The sequence below is a fragment of a genome, unplaced genomic scaffold (assembly GCF_019419815.1).
Source record: "Pyrus x bretschneideri cultivar Hongxiangsu unplaced genomic scaffold, Pyrus_bretschneideri_v1 Contig33, whole genome shotgun sequence".
NCBI lineage: Eukaryota > Viridiplantae > Streptophyta > Magnoliopsida > Rosales > Rosaceae > Pyrus > Pyrus x bretschneideri.
Window position 1 is genome coordinate 2,191,046 of NW_025999646.1, and position 22,286 is coordinate 2,213,331.

At 38.6% G+C, this 22,286-nt stretch overlaps 3 protein-coding genes, 1 long non-coding RNA gene, 1 other non-coding gene and 1 pseudogene across 5 annotated transcripts; 3 read left to right on the forward strand and 3 right to left on the reverse strand.

The window, feature by feature from the left end:
- The first annotated feature begins 616 nt into the window (after positions 1-616).
- LOC103944273 lies at positions 617-3,224 on the forward strand (annotated as a pseudogene).
- Positions 3,225-8,099: 4,875 nt separating this feature from the next.
- LOC103944212 (clavaminate synthase-like protein At3g21360) lies at positions 8,100-9,636 on the forward strand. Its single transcript, XM_009354644.3, is given in 4 exon segments — positions 8,100-8,500; positions 8,745-8,998; positions 9,077-9,257; positions 9,259-9,636. Coding segments are annotated over 4 exon segments (978 nt in total). The 5' UTR covers positions 8,100-8,146; the 3' UTR covers positions 9,448-9,636.
- Positions 9,637-10,622: 986 nt separating this feature from the next.
- LOC125480320 lies at positions 10,623-12,099 on the reverse strand. The gene is made up of 2 exons (XR_007260706.1): positions 11,086-12,099; positions 10,623-10,937 (listed from the first exon to the last, which is right to left on the reverse strand). It is a non-coding gene; the product is annotated as an uncharacterized LOC125480320 (long non-coding RNA).
- A 739-nt stretch (positions 12,100-12,838) lies between these two features.
- On the forward strand, positions 12,839-16,017 carry LOC103944213. The gene has a single exon (XM_009354645.3). It carries the CDS (start codon positions 12,938-12,940, stop codon positions 15,806-15,808), a length of 2,871 nt encoding a protein of 956 aa, XP_009352920.2. The 5' UTR covers positions 12,839-12,937; the 3' UTR covers positions 15,809-16,017.
- A 302-nt stretch (positions 16,018-16,319) lies between these two features.
- On the reverse strand, positions 16,320-22,189 carry LOC103944274 (callose synthase 11). Its single transcript, XM_048591139.1, has 2 exons — positions 16,687-22,189; positions 16,320-16,582 (listed from the first exon to the last, which is right to left on the reverse strand). Exon 1 carries the CDS (start codon positions 22,013-22,015, stop codon positions 16,700-16,702), a length of 5,316 nt encoding a protein of 1,771 aa, XP_048447096.1. The 5' UTR covers positions 22,016-22,189; the 3' UTR covers positions 16,320-16,582; positions 16,687-16,699.
- LOC125480508 lies at positions 18,964-19,044 on the reverse strand. The gene has a single exon (XR_007260867.1). It is a non-coding gene; the product is annotated as a small nucleolar RNA J33 (small nucleolar RNA).
- Positions 22,190-22,286: the final 97 nt, after the last annotated feature.

Consider the following 22,286-nt stretch of genomic DNA (forward strand, 5'->3'; position numbering starts at 1 on the left):
GTAATTTTTGGTCCAAATAGACCCACGAGCCATTTGGCCTAGCCTTCCGTTAGAGACGGTTTTCGGACTATTTTCAGCCCTCTGACCCTCTTTAGTTGGAGATGGTCTAAATAGTCAAATTCGAAGCCTTACGTATCATTATTCATTGTCAATTAGAGTACAACAACGTAAAGCAATGTTTTTATCATTGAACTAGTAGGGTTGGAGCCGTTGTGCCAATTTGATTCAAAAAAGCTACGGTCATTTATAGATCTGAATCTTAAGCCGAGTGAGAGATGAGGCTTCGGCTGTGGGCCGGCGACAAGTAAAGCAGGGGTTGCTGGCTTTTAGGGCTGAGTAGTGGGGAATGAGGAGTTTTTTTCTGCTGGTTTTTTTTTTTTTTTTTTAATTTTTATTATTTATTATTTATTTTTTCAATTATAATTAAATGGTGTGACACATGTCAAAAAAATGAAGGAGACATTTAGGAGACACTATTATAGGGACAGCAGACCAGCAGCCTGTTGTGTCACCTTTTAAAAGATGCAATTGTTATCTAAATTACATTAATAAAAAAAAATTTGTCAATAAAAAAAGGGTAAAAAATTAATTTTATCTTCTACCATAAAACAAAATCATGGATAGTAAGGTAAATTTACACAAATTAAATTTTACAGTTTTTTTTTTCAAAACCTCACTCAAGGGTGATCCTAACATCCTCTAATTTTGAAAAATAAAATATAAAAAAGAAAACTTCTCTCTCTAATCCACATTCCTTTTTTCTCTCTTTCTCCTTCCCATTTTAAAATAAAAATAAAAATTATTTTCACACACAAAGTGTGGGACATATGCTAGTACCTATAAAAATATGCAACTATTGTATTACTATAGAAAGCGACTGCAGCTCCCCAATAAACAAAAAATGTGAGAGGTTCCGGGTTCGATGCTCCAAGTTAATGAGTTTGATTGACTGTGGACACGGACAGGATGAAATTCTCTATTTATAAATGGATTGGATTGTCCTAGGATACTCGGTGACAATTTTGTTAATTAAAACAAGGAATACAAGTCCAACCTTGCATTTTATTAATGAGAATAAAATGCCCAACAAAACTTATGGACTTAGAAAATGATACAAAACTAACAATTATTTATTGTTTATTTTATACCATATAATGAATTTAATTATTTTATATGATATATAATAAAATTATATAAATCCGCCTAGCTAGTCCGCCTAGGCACCCGTCTAGGCGTTTAGGTGCTAGGCCTCAACTTGCCGCACGACTAGCATCTATCATCTTTTAGAACCTTGGGCGCTACTAAATCTCCAAAATCTCAACTATATTCGTAAACCCGCAAGGAAATATCATTATACGCTATCTGCACTAAAATATCAATAACGTTTTCTAGAAAAATTGGAATCACGAACCGTAAAATTTTTCCAGAACTAAGGAGCCAAACCTTTCCAAGCATATAAGGCTCAATATCTGGTTCACCTAAGGAAGCACAATTTAATCTTCGAACTTGATTGATCTGCACATCAAATCTTTGATTTTTGAAATTTTATTTTCTAAATGAGTGTAAAGATAGATTTATATATTGAATTGGGTTTGTGAGGGTAGTTTAAGTAGTAAATTTGAGTTTGAATAGATACTGATTCTTTAATTAAAAATAATATGGATGTAGAGAGTAAAATGAGTGTAGAAAGATGTTATATATTTTTTTTTTCGGACAAAAAAAATGTTATATAGGTTCAAATAAAAATTTTCAAAAATTATTGTAGTTTCCCTGTGTGCATATTTCCAACAAAAAAAAATGTTATATAGGTTCAAATAAAAATTTTCAAAAATTATTGTAATTTCCCTGTGTGCATATTGTTGCATCGCCCTTGAAATAGTGTTCGAATCTCAACTAAACATATATATTTGTTGACAATGAACTATATCTGATTTTTTCCAGCTATATAGACATAATAATTGAGTTCGTTCTTCCTCACCCTCCAACTCTATTATGGTATTAACCCTTCTCCAGAACCATAGTTCGACTATATGCATTTAATTAAATTTTATGAAAAGAAAATTAATTAAATAACATTTACTCTTTTCTTAGTATGCTATCATTATATCCGCAAAAAACTTGTAGCTTAGTTGATTAGTCTCTCATATTATTGGTGCTTTTGAAGTATTCCATATGCTAAAATTCAAGCCACCCACGATCAAAAAGAAAATTTGTTCTACGCTCATGATGGATTTCACATGATTCTCACAAGATCAAACTCTAATGTTGTTAGATTATTGATTACTATGTGGAAGTAGCAAGGGAGAAATAGCACACCAAAGAGAAGAAGAGAATGTGTTTCACGTTGAATGATTTGTCTAGAGGAATGAATCCTCCTTTTATAGACTTCCTTGTACTTTTTCCATCGTGTTATGAGACTTTTCTGAATAGTCTTATTCTTTCATGATAAGACACATCACTTATAAAAGTTCAAATAAAACTCCCCTTGTTTTTATTTGTTTTTCTAGTGTGATGCTTACAACGTGTCGTTTCAGTATCCAAACTACCCATCCAAAATGTTATTCTCTACATTATAGCCTGTAAGCCGGGGAGGAACTCCCATTGTTCTGAGCCACATTGTGTACGAGAGGACGAAAAACAATCACCCACAATTTGTTCAAAAATTGGAGGACCATGGATTGATATAAACCAAGATTATAGACGAAGACTCCAATAGGCCGTGGCTGGAAGGCCACATTTGCACCGAAGATAAGAACATAGCTGAACAAAGGTATTTATTTGTACTACTACAAACAAAACTAAATGCTGAAAAGATGACTATGCTAAGACGGTTACATAGGACTATACATTGGCAGGGTTGCTAAGGAGGGGTTTAGGTTGGAATAGTTGGAGGGTGGAGGTGTTAAATCAATCAAGGGACCAATCCTGGGCATCAAATGTGACAGCAGCACAGGGAAGCCCAAGACTTGGTTTAACAGCATCGTGATGGCACATCCAGGGTGGAAAGAAGATGCAAGAAATGACCCTGAGAATGTTGTCACATTCGGGGATGGCAGCCCGTTGGCAGCGGATATCATCTACGAGTGCCAGAAAATTCTTGACAACGAAAGTGTGGCCATCCCTTGGCGCAAAGGTGATGTTTTACTGCTGGATAATTTGGCCGTTCTTCACTCCCGGAATCCATGTGCCAACCTCGCAGAGTCCTAGCCGCCCTCTGCAAGTAGACTAGTTAAATTAGCTGTATCAAACAACTTATCATATGTATCTGTATTATAGTATGTCGTGCTTACAAAATTTATAAAATAAAAAGCAAGACTGTTTTTGGAGGAAAAAAAAAAAGTAAGACTGTTTTTGGAGGAAAAAAAAAGAAGCAAGAGTGTTAGAACTTGGACTTGTTTGGTTGCCAAGAAAAAGACAGAAGTAAAGAAGAATCCTATATGCTTGCTTTGTGTATCTTTCTTTTTTGCCCTTTTTAATTGCAAATCGTTTTTTTTTTTATATCAAAGTTTGATTTTTTTTTTTTTTTTCAAACGATAAATTTGTTAGGTTAAATGTTAGATTAGGGAGCTGACATGTTGAGGAAAGATTAGAGTTCACAACTCTTAACACAAGTGTTGGAGAGACAACACAAGTAAATAAATTATTTGTATTACACACACAAAATATTACAACACTCACAAGGACACAACTTTAGAAGCTACAGACACTCACTCACTTTTAGAGACACACTCTAGACCACTCACACTCTTCACAAGACTACTCCTACTTCTCACTCTCACTTCGTTGCCTACTTGCTTCCTACTTGGCTACTTTCTTCTTGATTGGTTGATACAAATGGTGTGGTTGCCTTCTCCTTTTATAGGCATGGATGGAACCTTGGAGAAGCATGTAAACATCATGCTAGAGATATCTAGATAATTTCACTAACTTCCTAAGCTAGAATTATCTACACTGATCTTGCATGTTGATGGAAACCTCACCATTCTTCTAAACTCTTCCACCAACTTAAGAAACAACCTTCTAGTCCTTTCTTCAAAGGACTACTTTAACTTGGATAATTTAACTAACCAACTTTAGTGAATGTTCTAGAATTCTTTATTCTAGATTTGTGTAGGTCTTTCAATGAGATGGGGTTGATTTCTTTAACATGACATGATTCGAACCCATGCCGTAGTGCAAGGGCAAAGTTTGATTTGTATGCATAGAGAAATGAATGAGAAAAGTCTGTATTTTTTTTTATTATGTTTTTCCAAGTGAAGGGAAAACTTGAGTGGATGTGCCAAATGTATATGTATCAGATAAACTGAGGTGTCCTGAACCTGAGGAATAAAAAAATACTTGTAAGATGTTGCAATAGACCGGCAGAGTAGAATCTTGTTGCTACTTGTTTTTGGAGGCCTTGCCTTCGATCTTCTTGGATTTATTGCAATCTTATACATAGCCAGATGCATGGGTTGGCGGAGGATGTGGCAACGCTTTTGACACTAGGATTCTGATGGTTGTAGAACCTCATAAACTTGGAAACTAAGGGATGGTTTGGTATTACTGTGCTTTGAAAAAAAATTGCTTCTGCTGTGCTGGGAGAATAAACTCATTTTTGCTGCTTCACGTTTTCAATTTTTTTTTCACCAAAAACTATGAAAATAAGTTGTTTTTAAGTGTTTACCAAACACTTTTTTGAGCTCAATTTTTTTTATACCCACTTTTTATAAAAGCACATCAGTACCAAACCAGTATACTAAGAGTTGTGGGAGAGCGAGAGCATTCTGGGATCCTCAGAAACTTGCACGACTCTAACTCTGAAGTTTTCGTCTTCACTTTCGCCGGTATTACTTTTGCCCCTGAGAAACCGCCACCCACCATCAGCGATCGGCTTGCCCTAGGCTCCTAGCGGCTTCTCTACCACCATCGAAACTCACTCTACGTAAACTGCTGCGCTGCTGCTTTATCAAACCCTATAGATCGATCTATGCTGCTTCTCTCTCTCTCTCTCTCTCTTTTTTTATGCGATGCGTATTTCATTGGATAGGGGAAAGGTGGAAAAATATGACAGTGAGGTAAATTTAGCAGCACTTTTTTTTTTTTTTTGGTCCTTAAATTTCATTTTTCAAGAGGATAGAATTGGTATCAAAATTCTAATTGAGAAATGGGTGTGAAGATAGGACACTGGGATGAGTTTATCAGTCCTCTAAATGAATGTCTTACTTTACCTCAAAAAAAAATTTGCTTGTAATGCATATTTTTAATAGGCTTAATTGTTGTTATAATCCCAGTTCTATACACCTGAATACATTTTTGACCCTTGAAATTTAAAATTAGAACTGTGATCTTCCAATTAAGTTATGTATCGTTTCACTCTTGGTTCTTTCTATTTTTAAGTTAAATTTAAGGGTGAGCTCGGGATCACATAATACTACGGTCTATGAGTATTCTTCTTCATTGGTAAGTAAGAAGTCTTAGGTTTGATTCTCACCAAATGCAAATTAGAACAACATTATTGCAGCTTATTGTAAGGCTTAGCCCACTCTCACACCCTATTATTGTAGATAATATCATTTGTTCAAAATACAAATAAAAAAGATAGCTCAGGAATTCAATCCAAATCATTATAAAATAAATAAAACTAAGAAACTATAGTAAAATACAAATGAAAAAGGCTTTTTTTTATTAGCACCCCACATAATATTGAATATACCCCACATTAAAAATTAATAAATGATTTATATACCCTATTATGCAATGACAATTTCAACCTTATAAGGTTTAAAAAAAAATTAAAAATACTAAATACACCCCAAATCACTTTTAACATGTATATCACAAGATTATTTATCTTCTTCAACTCTCTAGACCACTCTCACTCTCCATTGTAGAACAAAAGCCTAACCGATAAAACTACAAACACATTGATTGAGAAAAATTATTTTTGACGAACTGAACATAAAATTGACGTTTCGGAAGCTTCACCTTGTTCAAAATGTACTGTTACAGGTGGATTAAGTTTAAACTTCATTGGTGTCAAATTACTGTCTTCCCCTTCTTTCGCAAAGAAGATAATGGTGATGCTGTTTCACAAAAGCCATGTTCTAAAAATAATCTAATGATCAGATAATACTAAATTGCATTTGTGCCTTCAAGAGAGACATTTTTGTATTTACAGCATGGTGTTCGCGTATGATATGTGATGCATAAAATATCATTTAGTGTGCATCTCAACCAACGCCAATACTTTACATTGCCGAATTTAACTACCAAATGGACATAGAGAGCCTAAGCTCCTCACATCATCATCTTATTTCCTAAATTATCATTTTTGAGATGCACCCCCTTCGTAGATCAATGGTGATTAGATGGAAAAAGGTTAAGGAAAAAAATTCAAATAGATTGCTCTCACCATTTATGCTCTTAACCCTCTTTATCGTGTCGAAACTTTTGCCCTTTCACTTTTGTAAGGTTCCCCAAAGTAGCTTCTACTTTCCTCTATTTGAATCCTCTGTAGTAGCAAGAAAATACTTGTATGACATGAATGATTTTGTATCAAATGGTACATGGCACAAAAAAAAAAAAAAAAAAAAAAAGAACGAAATCATTGTGAAGAGTGTGGGGTGTATGAAGAAAAGTGGGGTGAACGGAGAAAATGTAAGGTTTATGTTGAGTGTGGAGTGTGAGGGTATTTATGGAAAAGTATGTGGGGTGTATTAAGAAAAATTTTAATTGAAAAAGCAAATGTGCGGTTTATTAAGTATGTGAGGTGTATTCAGCAACGTGTGAGGTGTTAATATAATAAGCCATGAAAAATGAAATAGAATTCAGCGTTGTTGTTGCCTTCAATCTATCGCACCTGAAATTTATTTTCAGTTTTATTTCTTCCATTATTAGTTTATTTTATCAGTTGTGATTTGAAATGAATTTATGAGTTTACCCTGAATTTAACGGAGAAATTGACGTAATTAAGAAACGACCAAAATTGTAATACAACACTTAATTGAAGGACTATAGCTGCTAATTTTGAAGTTTAGGACTAAAATGTGATTAGGAGTATAATTCAGGGGTCATAACAATAGATAAACATCTTTTAAATAATATGGCTTAAATCCGTAGTTACTTTGAAATTCTTTATCCAAACACATCCTATATGAATACAATGTTCTTTCAAGTTGCAAAACATGTCATTTTTAATTGCTTTATTGTCATGGTGTCTTACAACGGGTTGTTTCAGTATCCAGAGTACCCATCCAAGATGTTTTTCTTATGTGAAATAGAGCGTGTACGTGGGGGAAAAATTCCCATTGTTCTAAACCACATTGTGTACGAGAGGATGAAAGACAAGCACCCCAAAAATTGGAGGACCATGGCTTGATGTTGATGTATACCAAGGTTATGGGCCAAGATTACGACCCTTCTTTTACCATAGGCCGTGGCTGGAAGTTCACATTTGGGACCGAAAACACTAATTACTCTTTCTTACTCGCCACTTTCCTTTTCAAAAGAGTAATGTTAGAAAAATTAAATTGGCAAACTAAATAATGAGTCATCACTAAAAAATGAGCACGGTTTACAATGTATAAGTAATAATCCATATCATATATTTTCAAAATTTAGTCAACAAATTTAATCTTCCTAATATTACTCTTTTCAAAAATACCCAAATCAAATTTCATCGAAATGATATTATTTCCATAGTTGACCATCATTAGAAAGACGATGCACCAAGTAGTCAAGAAGAACAAGAGAAACATCGCAGCGGAGGGAGAGTAAGGGCTGTGGATGAGATCATGAAAAGCACGGCTACTATTTTTTTTAGGGTTTTAACTCAAGGGTAGCCTTGAACTTTCACACAGACTTTCGGTTAAGATTTATGAGAATTGAAAATTGTTGGCTAAGAAGAAGGGAAATTTTAACGAAAAGCTTCCGGTACAGTTTATTTTAATAAAAAATCATATTTTTACATTAAAAAATCAATCATAATACTATTCATTTTACCTTTTATTTTATCCTTATCGTTAAAATTCAAAATTTTCAAATTTTTTTCATTAGTTTTCCTTAAGAATAGATTATATTGGTGGAAAAAGTGGCTATTTATCTAAATATCTCAGGGGATAATTATAATTTGAATCGAATCTGTCGGCAGAGTGAAGCGCACAGCATGGCATTGACAATGGTGGAGATCCCAGAGCAAAAGCTTTACGACGGAAATCGATTCCCGGCAGTTATATCTCCGACTCCGACTCCAGCAGCAGCTGCTACTCCTGGTCTCACAGAAACCATCCAAGCGAACAAACAGTATATACAGGATCAGCTCCGAAAATCCGGGGCCGTATTCTTCAGGGGGTTTCCTGTAAATACAGCCTCAGACTTCAACGACGCCGTGGAGGCCTTCGGCTACGAAGAGAATCCTTATGTTGGAACTGCTCCTCGGACCAAGATCGTGGGTCGGGTTTTTACCGCCAACGAGGCCCCACCCGATGTCAAAATTCCGTTTCACCACGAAATGGCTCTGGTAAGTGACAACTATATAGTGCATTTCAATACTTTTCTATTGCTAACCAGGGAGCGAAGAGTCCTAAATTATTAAAATAATTTAAGGATGGGAGAGCTTCGAGCCGGAATAATAGTTGGAAACTCAAAACCCTATTCACTAGGATATTGAATCACATATAAGATATGTATAATGTTCTTTCAAGTTGCGGAACGTGTCGTTTTCATTTGTTTTCCTTGTGTGATGCTTATGACGCGTCGTTCAGTATCCAGAGTACCCATCCAAACTGTTATTCTTTTGTGAAGTAGAGCCTGTAAGTGGGGGTGAAACTCCCATTGTTCTAAGCCACATTGTGTACGAGAGGATGAAAAACAAACACCCGCAATTTGTTCAAAAATTGGAGGACCATGGATTGATATATACCAAGATTATAGGCCAAGACGACGACCCTTCTTCTGCGATAGGCCGTGGCTGGAAGACCACATTTGCGACCGAAGATAAGAACATGGTTGAACAAAGGTATTTATTTGTACTACTACATACTGAAAAATGACTATGAAAAGACGGTTACATAACGATAGGACTACATATTGGCAGGGTTTCTAAGGAGGGGTTTAGGTTGGAATGGTTGGAGGATGGAGGAGTGAAAACAATCAAGGGACCGATCCTGGGCATCAAATGTGACAGCAGCACAGGGCAGCGCAAGACTTGGTTTAACAGCATCGTGATAGCATATACAGAGTGGAAAGGAGATGCAAGAAATGAACCTGAGAAGGCTTGTCACATTCGGGGATGGCAGCCCGTTGGCAGCAGATATCATCTACGACTGTCAGAAAATTCTTGAAGTTGAAAGTGTGGCCATCCCTTGGCGCAAAGGTGATGTTTTGCTGCTGGATAATTTGGCCGTTCTTCACTCCCGGAATCCATGTGCTACACCTCGCAGAGTCCTTGCCGCCCTCTGCAAGTAGACTAGCTAACCAGCTGTATCAAACAACTTATCATATGTGTCTTCGTATGTATCTGTATAATAGTATGTCATGCTTACAAAATTTGTGAAATAAAAAGCAAGAGTTGAGTTGTTGTGTTAGAACTTGGACTTGTTTGGTTGCCAAGAAAAAGACAGAAGTAAGAAGAATCCTATATGCTTGCTTTGTGTATCTTTCTTTTCTGCCCCATTTAACCTTTTTTCTGGTGGTGTAAGATAATCCCACAAGTTGAACCCCTCATTCCTCTTTTAATTGCAAATCGTTTTTCTATCAAAGTTTGATTTGTATGAGAGATTTATTTCGAATAAGGGTAATATGGAAGTATGAGGACATGAACGGAATTTCCAAAAAAGGGGTTGTCTTCTCCAAGGTAACTAGGGTTGCTATTTACGGAAATGGATCATCTCCGATGCTTTCCATCAAGTTCATCAAGGTTACAAATTCAGGTTTTTGAAATTTGATCCAATAGCTACAAATAAAAACTTATTTTAAAAGTTATAATAACTTTAGCCGTTAAATCAAATTTTAAAAATCTAAATTTATGACTTTGATGAACTTGATAGAAGGGATCTGGGGAGAATCCTTTCCACTGTTTACATAATATTTTATCTGATAACTTGGGAGAATATGAAGAATTAATCCAAAAAAGATTGCAAACGAAGCCAAGAGAGAAATTTAAGGTACATCAGAGAAAGCAAATAAGCTTGCAATCAATTAAAATTGCATGGCATGTATAATTAGTATATTCAATGTCTGATCAAGACTAACAAACATGTTCAAAGAACCGGGGCGAGGAAAGGGGGAGAGTGGTAGAATAGCATTTGATTTGGTTTCAGAAGAGAGAGAGAGATAGAAACAGAGACGAAAAAAGAGAAAATTCAAACGAGTTGGATACAAATTTGACATTCGCAAGGACACACTCTCTCTCCCCCTTCTATTTGGTTGTCTACAACTCTCTAATCTCCCTCTGTAAACTGAAAATCAGTTTGGAGAAAGAGGAATCCGTACCAGTTTGAGATGATTTTGGACGACAGGAGCAATTTGACAGAAATTCGGAAAAAACTACGAAAAAACACATGGAGGAGATTGGTCAGTGTAGGAGAAGAAAGTGAGTTCGTGTCCCTTTTTTGTATGCGTTGCGGGGGAGGAGTGATCCGTTGCTCACTTTAAACGTGCGGTATGAATAAAACACAGACATTAATAACTGAGAAATTAGAATTATGGAGGAGGAATAAAACTCAATTAACCACAACAGAAATTGTGTTACCGACTTTGTCAAGGGACCAGTTCTTGTTGGTTTTTTGCCAATTTCATCTTCTCCCCAAGGCTCCAGCAAAACAATTCAATTTGTTCTCTTCAGATTCTTTTATTTTGTGTTTTATTCACATCTCCTCCCGCAAAACTGCTTCATATCCCACGTTTGCTTTTATTTTCATGCACGTCTGCTCTCATTACACGGTTCAAGCCTTCAACTGCAGAATAGCAATTTTAAATGTAAACATATTAGGTTTCTTTTTTATTTTTTACTCAATTACTGAAAGCAGTTTGAAAACTGCAGCGGAAGCAAAATTGAGAAAGTAAACGAAATAATTTAAACTGAAACGATAAAGAAGAACTTACAAACCAAAATGTATGGACGATTTCTTGCCGCTAGATATCCAAGGAAGCAAAATCTTCAGCTGATGCAAAACCTATGTCATTTGGCTGGTTTTAATGAAACTGTCCTTGAATATAAATAAATAAATAAATAAAAACTGAAGTGGAGCGGTTGTAGTGAGGAAAACATGGGAGCAATTGTGTATGTAGAGAGACGAAGAGGGAGAAGAAGGGGGTCATGGGCTTTTATCTTCTCTTTTCTTTTTCTTTTTTTCTAATTTTTAATTATCTTTTTGTTTAACATATTTTTCTTTTTTGTTTTTGACAAAAGTATTCATGCTATTTTGTTTCTATTATTTTCAGCTAGTTGTGGATTTTGTTGTTTGAGGGGCTTTATAGTTCAATTTTTTTTTTTTTTGTAAAGTTATGAGACACTAAACTCTTATTCTAACTTTCTAATATTAAAAATTAAAGATATTATTAATACAAATGTGAGTACTTTCTTTAAAAAAAATACTTGAAATGTTGTTTGATGGAAGCACATGGAAATGATTTTTTATTACTTAACAACACTTTTAACTTTTTTTATTATCAAACAATGTCAAAAATAATTTGTCTTAATGATCTAACAATGCTTTTAGTTATTTCCAAACATGTCTAGTTAATTATCGGTAAGTGAATGTGAACCCGAGTGTTAAAGAGCAAATACACTCTTTCGACCACAATTAAACCGTAGCTTTTAAAAATCATTATTAAAATTAGATAGTAAAAACAGAAGTGTCGATAACACCACTCTTATTATAAAAAATATAAAATAAAAAAAATTCATAATCCGACAAGGAAGAAAAGAACTATGAAATTTAAAAATTAAAAAAAAAAATCTTTTGATATGGGCGTCTCAGTTTTAAATTTTCTCAATCAAACATGATTTGATTAAACTTTTTTTTTTGTCATAATTTTGGTGTTATATGCATATTATATTGTAACAAATTTTCTATAATCTAGCCTTTTGATTACTCTCCTCCATTAGAGATAATTGTAAAAAAAAAAAAAGTTGGTTAGATTCAATTTATTTTCACAATAATGCTACAATTTAGCAATAATTATCTACAATTTAAGATATTTTCTTTCCAAAATAGTTTAAAATATTTGTAAATCCCCCAAAATCAAACGTACTGAAATAAAATTTTCTTTCAGTACGTTAAGAGAAAATAAGATTGAGAATAATATAAATGTACCAATACACAATGCGTACAAAATAAAACGTACCAAAATAAAAATAATGTACCAATATTAATAATATGTGTCAAATCAAACGTATCAAGATTGCAAATAAACGTACCAATTAATGATTTTTGTAAATTCAAACATACCTGCAGATAATATATACGTATTATACCTAATAATAATTTGTCAACAAATATACTTAAAAAACAATAAAAAAAATATAATTTCATAAAAAAAATTGAAAAAAATTATACAGAACTTTTATGTTGATCACCAACTATTTGAAAAAGAAAAAAAAAACCATTTGGAAAAAGAAATAATATTAAATGTTTGCCTAACCTAAAAAAAAAAACTTTGATCGAAAAAAAACATATTTGAAAGAAAAGAAAATATAGTTGAATTACTAATATCTCCCCTAAATAAGAAAGTGCATTATGCTGATAAACGAATAAATTCAAAAATTATTTTTATTTTAAAAAATAAAAAAAATTATTAATCAAAGCATTTTAATCAAATTTTATAAAAGTACCCGATAAATAGAAAAACTATAGGAATCTAATTTCCCTAAAAAAGAAATAAAGTGAGAACGAAAAGTACATAAATTGCAACTTTCTTCTCAGCTGCTTCTTCTTCTTCAGCTCTCTCAGCGATGGAGTCCAATTTCTCACCACAATCTTCGGCTCCGTTGCCCAAATCTAGGGTTAGGGTTCTTCCAATTATGCCATTCTCCTTGTTCTTCCTATTCTTTCTCAATTTCGCCGCCACAGCTTCCTCCTCTGTACCCCAAATCCCAAAATTCGATGCCCTATACTCCAAGCACTGCAATTCCATTGTCCCCAAATCGGACACCGATCCCTCCACATGGTTCGTCACCAACCTCTCCATCGCCGACATTGGCTTCGGGAACGGCTACTTCTCCGGCGGCGATCAGCTTTTCGGTAACCTGAACGGCTTCAATTACCTGAGGACTCTCTCCTTTTTTGCCAACGAGGTGCGTAAAACCCTAACCGAAGGGATTTTCGAAGTCCGGGCAGTCCTGCGGCTTCGCGACTTCTACAGGGTAGGCGACGGCAACTCTACGCGCCGTAATCTGCGGTTGGTTTATCATCCGAGAAACGCGTATCGGAAGGGAATGATGAGCTTTAGGCTCAGTGGGTACTACTCAGAATCTTCAAGGAAGCTTTGTATGGTTGGAGAAGGTATGCCACAATTTTTTGGGAATCGTTTTGTTGCTGTTCTTAAGCTTAATTATCCAAAAAGTTCGAGTATTTATGATAGTTTAATCACTGGGATTTTAGAGAGTTTGGATGAGAAGAAGGATCCGAATTATTTCGAAGCTCTTAACATGTTGGCTTTATATCAGAGAACTAGCTATGAATATAAGTTAGCTGGGAAAGATAGTGAGAATGGTTGTTTGCAGGGTGGTGATGATGGCGGAGAGAATTTGAGTCTGAGAAATCCGAAGCGGGGTGTGTGTATGTTGATTGGTAATTTTCGCGAAACGTTTGAATTGGAATATGGGAGTGAATGTGGGGGTGTGAATTGTGATCCTGTTGGTGGGGATGCTGGAATTGCATCTTCCTTGGTTTATCATGTAACTCGGTGTACAGATGAGAGGAATATGCAGATGTTGTTGGGTTTTTCGAACACTAGCGGTCATAATATCAAATTTCCCTTTGATCCCAAAACAACTTTCATTGCTGAAGGGGCATGGAATGAAAAGGAGAATCGTCTTTGTGTTGTTGCGTGCCGGATATTGAATTTTACAGAGTCTTTGACTAATGCATTTGTTGGAGATTGCTCGACTAAATTGACTTTGAGATTCCCAGCAAGATTGTCTTTAAGAAATAGGTCTACTGTTGTGGGGCAAATTTGGAGCAACAAAGAAGTGAATGACTCGGGCTACTTTGGTAAAATTGGGTTTCGCAGTTTGTCGGGATATTTGATGAAACTGTTGGATTACAAATATGACTATTCTGAGAACAAGTCTGTCAGAAAAACATGTGCAGAAAAGAAGGCTGGGAGAGGCAAGGGAAAGAAATACCCTGCAGAGTTTTCATTGGACATGAAATTTGGCATGACAGTGAGAAACAGTGATGGACGCCAAGCATATGGTTATTCATCCCCTTTATTTGTGGACGATGAGCGAACTTTTGGACGCCGGTTTTGGGATAACTTGCCACAAACAGACTCACCATTGCAGCAGAAGAAAAAACATACCCATAGCAGTCCAATGAACGTCAGCTATAGGTTGTGGTTCGCTGATTTTGATTTTCGTCATGATGTTTTCCCATCTAAAGCAGAACTATCTGCTGAAGGAATATATGATAGGGATTATGGTAACCTATGCATGATAGGATGCAGGCGCGTACCATTGAAAAATCAGACATCGATTCAAAAGGACATGTTAGACTGTGATATTAGAATTAATGTACAGTTTTCTCCGTTGGATACAAAGAATCGTGAAAATGTCAAGGGAAGTATTGAAAGCACAAGGGGAAAGTTAGACCCTCTTTTTTTTGAACCTATTCAATTTTCATCGAACTCAATGTACTACAACCAAGCTGCAGCATCCATTTCAAGAATCGACTTGGAAATCATTATGGTTCTCATTTCCAACACCCTCGCATGTGTCCTTATCGGATTGCAGCTCCTGCACGTGAAGAAGCACCCAGATGTTCTCCCATTCATCTCAATTGTGATGCTTATTGTTCTTACTCTGGGATATGTGATTCCGCTTCTGGTCAACTTTGAAGCAATGTTTGTGCCAAGCCACGGCATCATCCAGCGGGATACTTTTCTTGGCACTGGTGGATGGCTTCAAGTGAATGAAGTAATAGTCAGGATGTTAATGATGGTAGCTCTTCTTTTGCTGCTACGTCTTCTCCAACTGACGTGGTCCGCAAGACAAGGCGATGGAAACCAGAAGAGCTTGAGAGATTCTGAGAGGAAAGTTCTTTATGCAACTCTACCATTGTATATAGCTGGTGGACTGATAGTTTGGTTTGTGTACACCTACCTGAAATCACACAGGCCTTTTCTAAGAGTCCACAATCCCCGGCACCACCACAGGATGGCTTACCGAGTGTCTAGTCTCCACCATCTTGCTTACGACAACCACTCTCTCAGGGAGGACCTCAGCTCTTACGCCGGCTTTGTCCTGGATGGTTTTCTGCTCCCTCAGATATTGTTCAACTTATTCTTCAATTCAAGAGAAAAGACTCTGGCCTCCGCCTTTTACTTCGGAACCACCATAATCCGTCTGCTGCCTCATGCATATGATCTTTACAGGGCTCGGACCGGTGCATGGTTCCTTGAACTTCCGAATATTTATGCAAATCACAGAATGGACTTTTACTCCACTGCCTGGAACATCATCATCCCCTGCGGCTGTATGCTGTTCGCCACCAATGTTTTTCTGCAGCAGAGATTCGGCGGGCGTTGCATTCTTCCTAAAAGATTTAGAGAGAGTTCTGCTGTATATGAGAAAGTTCCTGTCATCAGCAATGAGCAACTGTGAAGGACATAAATTTACCGAAGAAAAAAAATTTTTTTTTTTTTTTTTAATGATAGAAATATAGTCGAAATTTTTTTTTAAAATGCAATCTCTTTTATGGTGATAATTTCAAATTTTCGGTGATGTGATGACATCTAAGGGGCATGTAGGACCATCAATTGATAATAGTACCATGTACTTTCAAAAATACCATGAATAGCTGACTTTGTCCATGAACAGTACCATCTAAGTATAACTAATGTTTTCTCAAAGGCCGTTCGCTTTCTCGACCAAAGAATGAGGAGAGCAACTTATACGAAACAAGTTTACCGTCACATGACATCCAGATCCAATAATACATCATATGGATAAAAATCTTGCACAAGGCAACAAAATATTTAACAAAGGCCACCATGTGATGGTAAACCCGGTCCATGAAAGTGTTTATCAAGAATGAGACTTTTAGTTGAATTTGGGGTACTTTTCTGTGACTAAAAGCATATAAATTCTGTTCTTGAGACTAGAGAGAGAGGAATAGAAAAAGTGATAGGTGGGAAATAGCAAATAAGCTACCTAGCATAGAACAGAAGCTACGCTAGATATGAACAAATATTTACAAAACCAGATCCTTAACAACTAATCACTCGAATTACTCGAATTACCCTGCTTCATTACAAAATCTCTAGCCCGAAAAAATTCGGTGACTCGCAAATTGAACACAGGAGCATCAGAAGAGGAGGAAAGATGTGCTGATTAGTGCAGATCAGCAGCTGAATTCACCAATGGAAGAATCGTGACCTGAAACATAATGCAATCCGGTTAGATACTGTATGGTTTACGGCGGTCATGGACTCCGGAGAAGGAGCACACAAGCACGAGTGAAAATGGAATCGAAATACTACCTCTGAATGCATCTCATTGGAACTTTTTGCCGGTAAGAATACGAGATATCTGAAGACCCCGGCTGAACGCTTCATTGAACAAGATCCTAGTCTGCATTGACTGAAATCCAGGTAACCATGACAGCAATGCCACAGGAGCCATAACAATCACTCCGAAAATCAAATCATACAGTCGGGCCAACGAAACAACAGTATCCCACACCACCGTAGACTGCAGAAAAGGTCTGAGTACTTGAGCTATTAAGATTATACCGTAGCCAGTAGGGATGAATGCCAAGAGACTTGAGATGAAATCAAGAAAGTTGAACTTAGTGAACTCAATCAGCAACACGGCTACGAGTACCAAGGCAATTATGACAATAAGCTGAACTAGCCGGTAGTAAATGTGGTCCTTTGCTGCATATTTGTCCTGAGCATATGCTAGGACTATATAGATTCCAACAGCCACCACCATGTATATCCAAGATAGCAAGTAAACAGCTATACTTGTATTTCCGCCAGTAATGTTCAGTTGATACACAACACCATACTGGAAGAAGAAGAAACGAAGATCCAGAATAATTTCCAACAGCTTTCCCCAAAGACCAGTTGTTCTCAGATGGTCTTGTTCCTCATACCACCATGTTTCCCAGCTCTGTTCAGCTTTCGTAAACACACCCCCGGAATACCATAACCAGTTCATAAAATCATCAAAGTCATATACAGTTTTCAGCCAGTCAAATCCTGAAGGGTTGAACACGAATGGTGCCATTATCCACGACAATACGAGACACCAGCTTGAGATTGACATGGCAATGTAAACAAAAGTATCCGCAACAGAGCTATGAGCAGCATACACTATTAAAATGATCCCAAGCTCAATTGCCTTCACAAAATGGCTTCGAGAGTAGAGTCGATAGTTCTCGGCAAAGCTCTTGTGTTCGACCACAAAACCACGTCCAGTTGCTCGGTATTTTGCACCCCCATGAAGAATAGTACGGCCAAAGAAGTGGGTACGAGTTCCCATTGAGAATGTGTAGAAAGCTGAAGCAAGCTGCAACTGCATTGTTAAGAAATCCCAAACTGCTCGAAGGAAACCCTGTTCAAGAGAGTTTTCGACAATCATTGGGAGGGCAGTGAAGAGACCTAGCTGGATAATAAATTGCTGGTTCAAGACCACACCAAGCGATTTGTTGTTGCTTGTCTTGTCCTCGATGCCACTGAGAGAAAGAAAAAGGCGGCCCCACAAGAATGAATAAACAGTCAGTATCACCATCATCGTGTTAAAGTAGAACCCAACAGTTGAGTAGAAGAATGAAAGCATTCGAAAGAAGTCCAATCTATGACCCAGCCGGTACACATCTCTGCTTAAAACCTGCTCACCGTTGCCACTAGCAACCTTAGCCTCAAACATCGAGATCTGATTCAACCCGACATCCCTCCCCTTGCCCACCTGTATATATTCATGGTGAGTCACATTGCCACCTCGCAATGTACAATTGAAGCCAGCAAATATGTCCTCGCTGATATTGATCACTTTAGAAGCCTTGCTAATACCACCCCGAGGCAAGAACCAGAATCTGTCAAACACATCTGGGTGACCGTAGTGCATTCGCACCTTCAAAGGGTTTGCAAGAACGCGCTGGTTCAGGGTCACAAAACTCATCTCCTGAGCAGACATGAACCAAGCAAGAGACGACACAGAACCAGTGAAGATATTCTCACGGACACCCAAGATAGTCGGCTTCCTTATACCATAGAAGTGCTTAAATTCCTCCAACAAATTCCGCATTTTGAGTGCCTCCTCAAAATAATTGTCTTGGTTCATGTCAATGGTCTGAATTGCATCACCCCTAGTGAAGATTATGGCATGGTTCTGATTTTCTGGTTTGCCTTCCCCAAGCTTCAGTGGACCAGGCAACCTAATCCGATAGATCTCAACCTCCCTTTGCATCTCCTGATCATATTTAACAAGGACAGAGTAATACTCAACCTCGTCCCTCCCCAAGTGAACCTCATCAACATAGGCAACTCGAAGGGCCTCATTGTTTTTCATAAGATATAAGATCTCCTCAGCACGGTAGTCTCCCTTCGCCTTGTGTTGCCCGTATACTTGGCAGGCAACCACGTATGTGAACTTCAACATAGCAATCCCATGTTCATTCCCCTTGAATAAATAACTGACGCTGCTACTTGTTCTTCCAAGTTTCCGAGAAGAATGATACATGCCTGACTGTATACCATCCAAACCACTACTTTGGCTTCCCAAAACATGAGAACCAACTTGCTGCGATCCATCCCTTATGTCCATCTCAGATGCAGTATCAAGAAATGCAAGCATCTTAAGGGCCCTATAGTAGTACATCATTCCTCTAACAGTGCGAGATAAAGTCTGGCCTCTGAACGATGCCCAAACACGGAGATCCCTTGCCTTCGTTTGAAAGATTTCGTCGTCATTCTCCATGCCCTGTCTGTGCATCCGTTCCATAAAGTTCGTCCACTCATCTGCATAAATCTTCTGCAGATAAAAGAGGGTGGAGATGCCATCTTCATTCTCACTTCGAAGAGCTTCTTTTCCATACAACACTTCCTCATCGTAGTATGGAGTCAGCACGCTGAAAGCCATCATTTTTTCAACATAGGGAGCACGGGGCATATTCATAAAAAGAGAATTGCTAAAGAAAGCGATACGTCGCCTCGCCTCAAGATTCATTGGGACATTGTGCATTGAGTCTCTAGAAGTGAGAATTGTATGCAGTCGACGCAGATGCCTAAAGAAGACCGCATCCTCATCATCAGGAAAGTTGACTGCCTTTTCAAAAAGAAAGTCTGCATCAGCGGCTGAACTACGAGGTGCCAGGCCTTCCATCCTCAAGGTGTCCATGGTCTTCTTCACCCTCGGGAACTCACGAACAGAAAGTTCGTACAAGGCCTGCAGAACATCCACAACCTTGCTTACATCTTTCTTTTGTTGCATTAGAAGCTCAATAAGAGAAATCAACTTAGCATGAATTTGCGGAAGCAGAGACATCTTGTATGTAACCGTGACCTTCTCGGTCAGAATACATTGATCTATCTCCATGAAAAAAATTTTAACAATGGAATTTTCTTCCGTGCCATCTTTAACAACCATGTGAAGCAGAAGATACTTGATGCTGTCATAAGCTTCAATGACAGCACACCGCCGATACTCATTCTTGCATATCTTCAACCAAAGCAACTGGTCATGTTCCTCTCCCATCTCTTTTGCCTGACTCAGAGCAAGCAATAGTTCATTGCAGAGGAGGCAACATGGCCAGCGAATAACCCTAATGTTCCAACAATTAGGTGGCAGTTCCAAGAGCTCAAGTTCTCGATCACTAATGAGATCTTCCTCCCTGAAAGTTGTCATGATTTCATTCCATATCAAGGCAAACCTGGTAGCTTCAACTTGGCTGGATTCAGTTTTCTTGTAAGCTTGACCAAGTCCATAACGCAGTTTCAGTCTGTGGATGGCCTCACGGAGCTTCCTCACCGCCGTGACCTCAGGACGTAAGGACTCCTCCTCTGGCATAAGATTAAATTGCAATGCACTGGCAAAGAACTGAAATCTAAGCCTTAGCTGTTTTATATTTCGGATCTCGCCCAAATGCGAAAACAGCCCAATTGCTGCACCAATTAAGGATTGGTAAATGGCAAACCATATTTGCAAATCCATAAAGTACATCAACACAACAGGGATCCACAAAAACACAATTGCTATTCTATTCCCGCTGCCAAAAAACAAATGTATTTTGTAATCGAAATTCTTTATGTCCAAGAGAGCCTTCGTCGGGGAAACAAGAGGCTTGATCTGAAGGAAATAACTGAAAGAGAATTTCGAACCCAATACTGCAATCCAAAACAATGTATACTTGATATTACTGACAAGCCCTTCCCTCAGTCCACGACCCACGAAAATCCGCGTATGAAACCACCATGTGAACACATATAGTATACTAAAATCCAACCCCTCAAGGAAGTTTCTCACCCAAGGAACTATAAAGAAAACCAATGCCAACACCTCTGGGACAATGAAAACAAGTGCAGCCTCAAGAAAAACAACAATCCTCCGATTGGCCTCAGCGGACCACCTCCCATCTTCATTCCTTTGAGCCCAAATCTGTGCATAAAACACAGAAAACACAATAGTCCACGTCGCAGCAGCCAGACCCTTCAGCACCATCCTCACCCCAAGCAACATTGTCTCCTTGGACACCAAACTATACTGAGTCCCAGCATCAAGCACGGCCTGAAGAAGGCGAAGACCGCCCCAAGTAATAAACACGGTCAGCACCTGCACCTGATCATCCCTCCGATCCAACGCCTGCCACGGATACTCTGTCTCCTTCCATGCAACAATAATAGCGGCCTGTAAAAACAAAATCAACATAACCCAGATCTTATCAAAGCTCCTAAACAGATTCCAAAACGACCTCTGCTCCACAAACCCCGTCTTCCCAACCCTCCGATCCTTCGGAGTAGTAGCGAAAAAGTTACTATCGAACTTAATCGGCCATTTGAGCTTCTTAAAACACCTCCTAGACCAAAAATACTCGTTTATATCATCATAATTTCGCCACGCCGAGTGGGGAGCGGTGCCATTTCTGCTGCTCTCCACCTCGGCTTTAATCGTCTGGTAAATTGGCATCACCACACTCTTCAGATACCCGCAGTCCCCGGAAACAAATGGCAGAAATGGGCTACCCGTATCCGGGTCCGTATACTCATCAAGCACTTTGTTCAGTTCCATAGCCATATGATGATAAATATAACATACACATTCGGGTACGAATCGAACGTTACCGGACTCACCCCAAATCAGCAGGAACAGCGCCACGTACAGCAGCTCGCGCCGGAGGTCGTCGCCGCCGCGGCGCCTGGCGAAGATGACGCTCGACTTCCGGCCGAGGTACGAGCACCAGGAGGTGTAGTTGTAGAGCAATTTGCGGCGGAACCGCCTGAGGACGGCGGGCTCGAGCGAGTCAACTATGTTCGGCGGAGGCTGGAGGCGCATTTGGGAGTTGGCGAGGTGGAGGACCAAATGCTCCCGCTGGTTCCGAACGTTGTCGATTTGGAACCCGAAGAATAGTCCCAGCCAGTCCATCAGGTCGTAGGACGGATTCCAGGGGATGAAAGGCGGCTTACGGAGGTCCCCAACGGCGCGTAGGGCTGCGGCGGCGGCGCGTACCTCGGGATAGCGGAGGGAGGGGTGGTCTGCGAGGAGGTCGTGGATGGGGATTATGTTGTAGGCCTGTTGCATCGGCGGCAGCGGCGCGCGTATCGGTCCGCGTCCGCCGCGGGCTGGCTGCGGACGCTGTCGGAGATCCATATAACCTCTTCTTTCAGATTTCACGGCGTTTGGAATTTCGGTTTCGGTTTCATTTGTTGCTTGTGGAAGTGAGAAATGAAGAGACTGGGAAGCTGCTGGGTTTTTAGAGGGGTGCTGCTGGGTGTACCGGACGGGTTGCTGGGTTTTTAGAGGGGTGCTGCTGGGTGTACCAGACGGGTTGCTGGGTTTTTTTTAGGGTTTTAAGTAATGCACACGCAGGCTGTCGCTATTCGCTCGGATGTTTTGATTTGATTCAATCGGAAGGGGATTG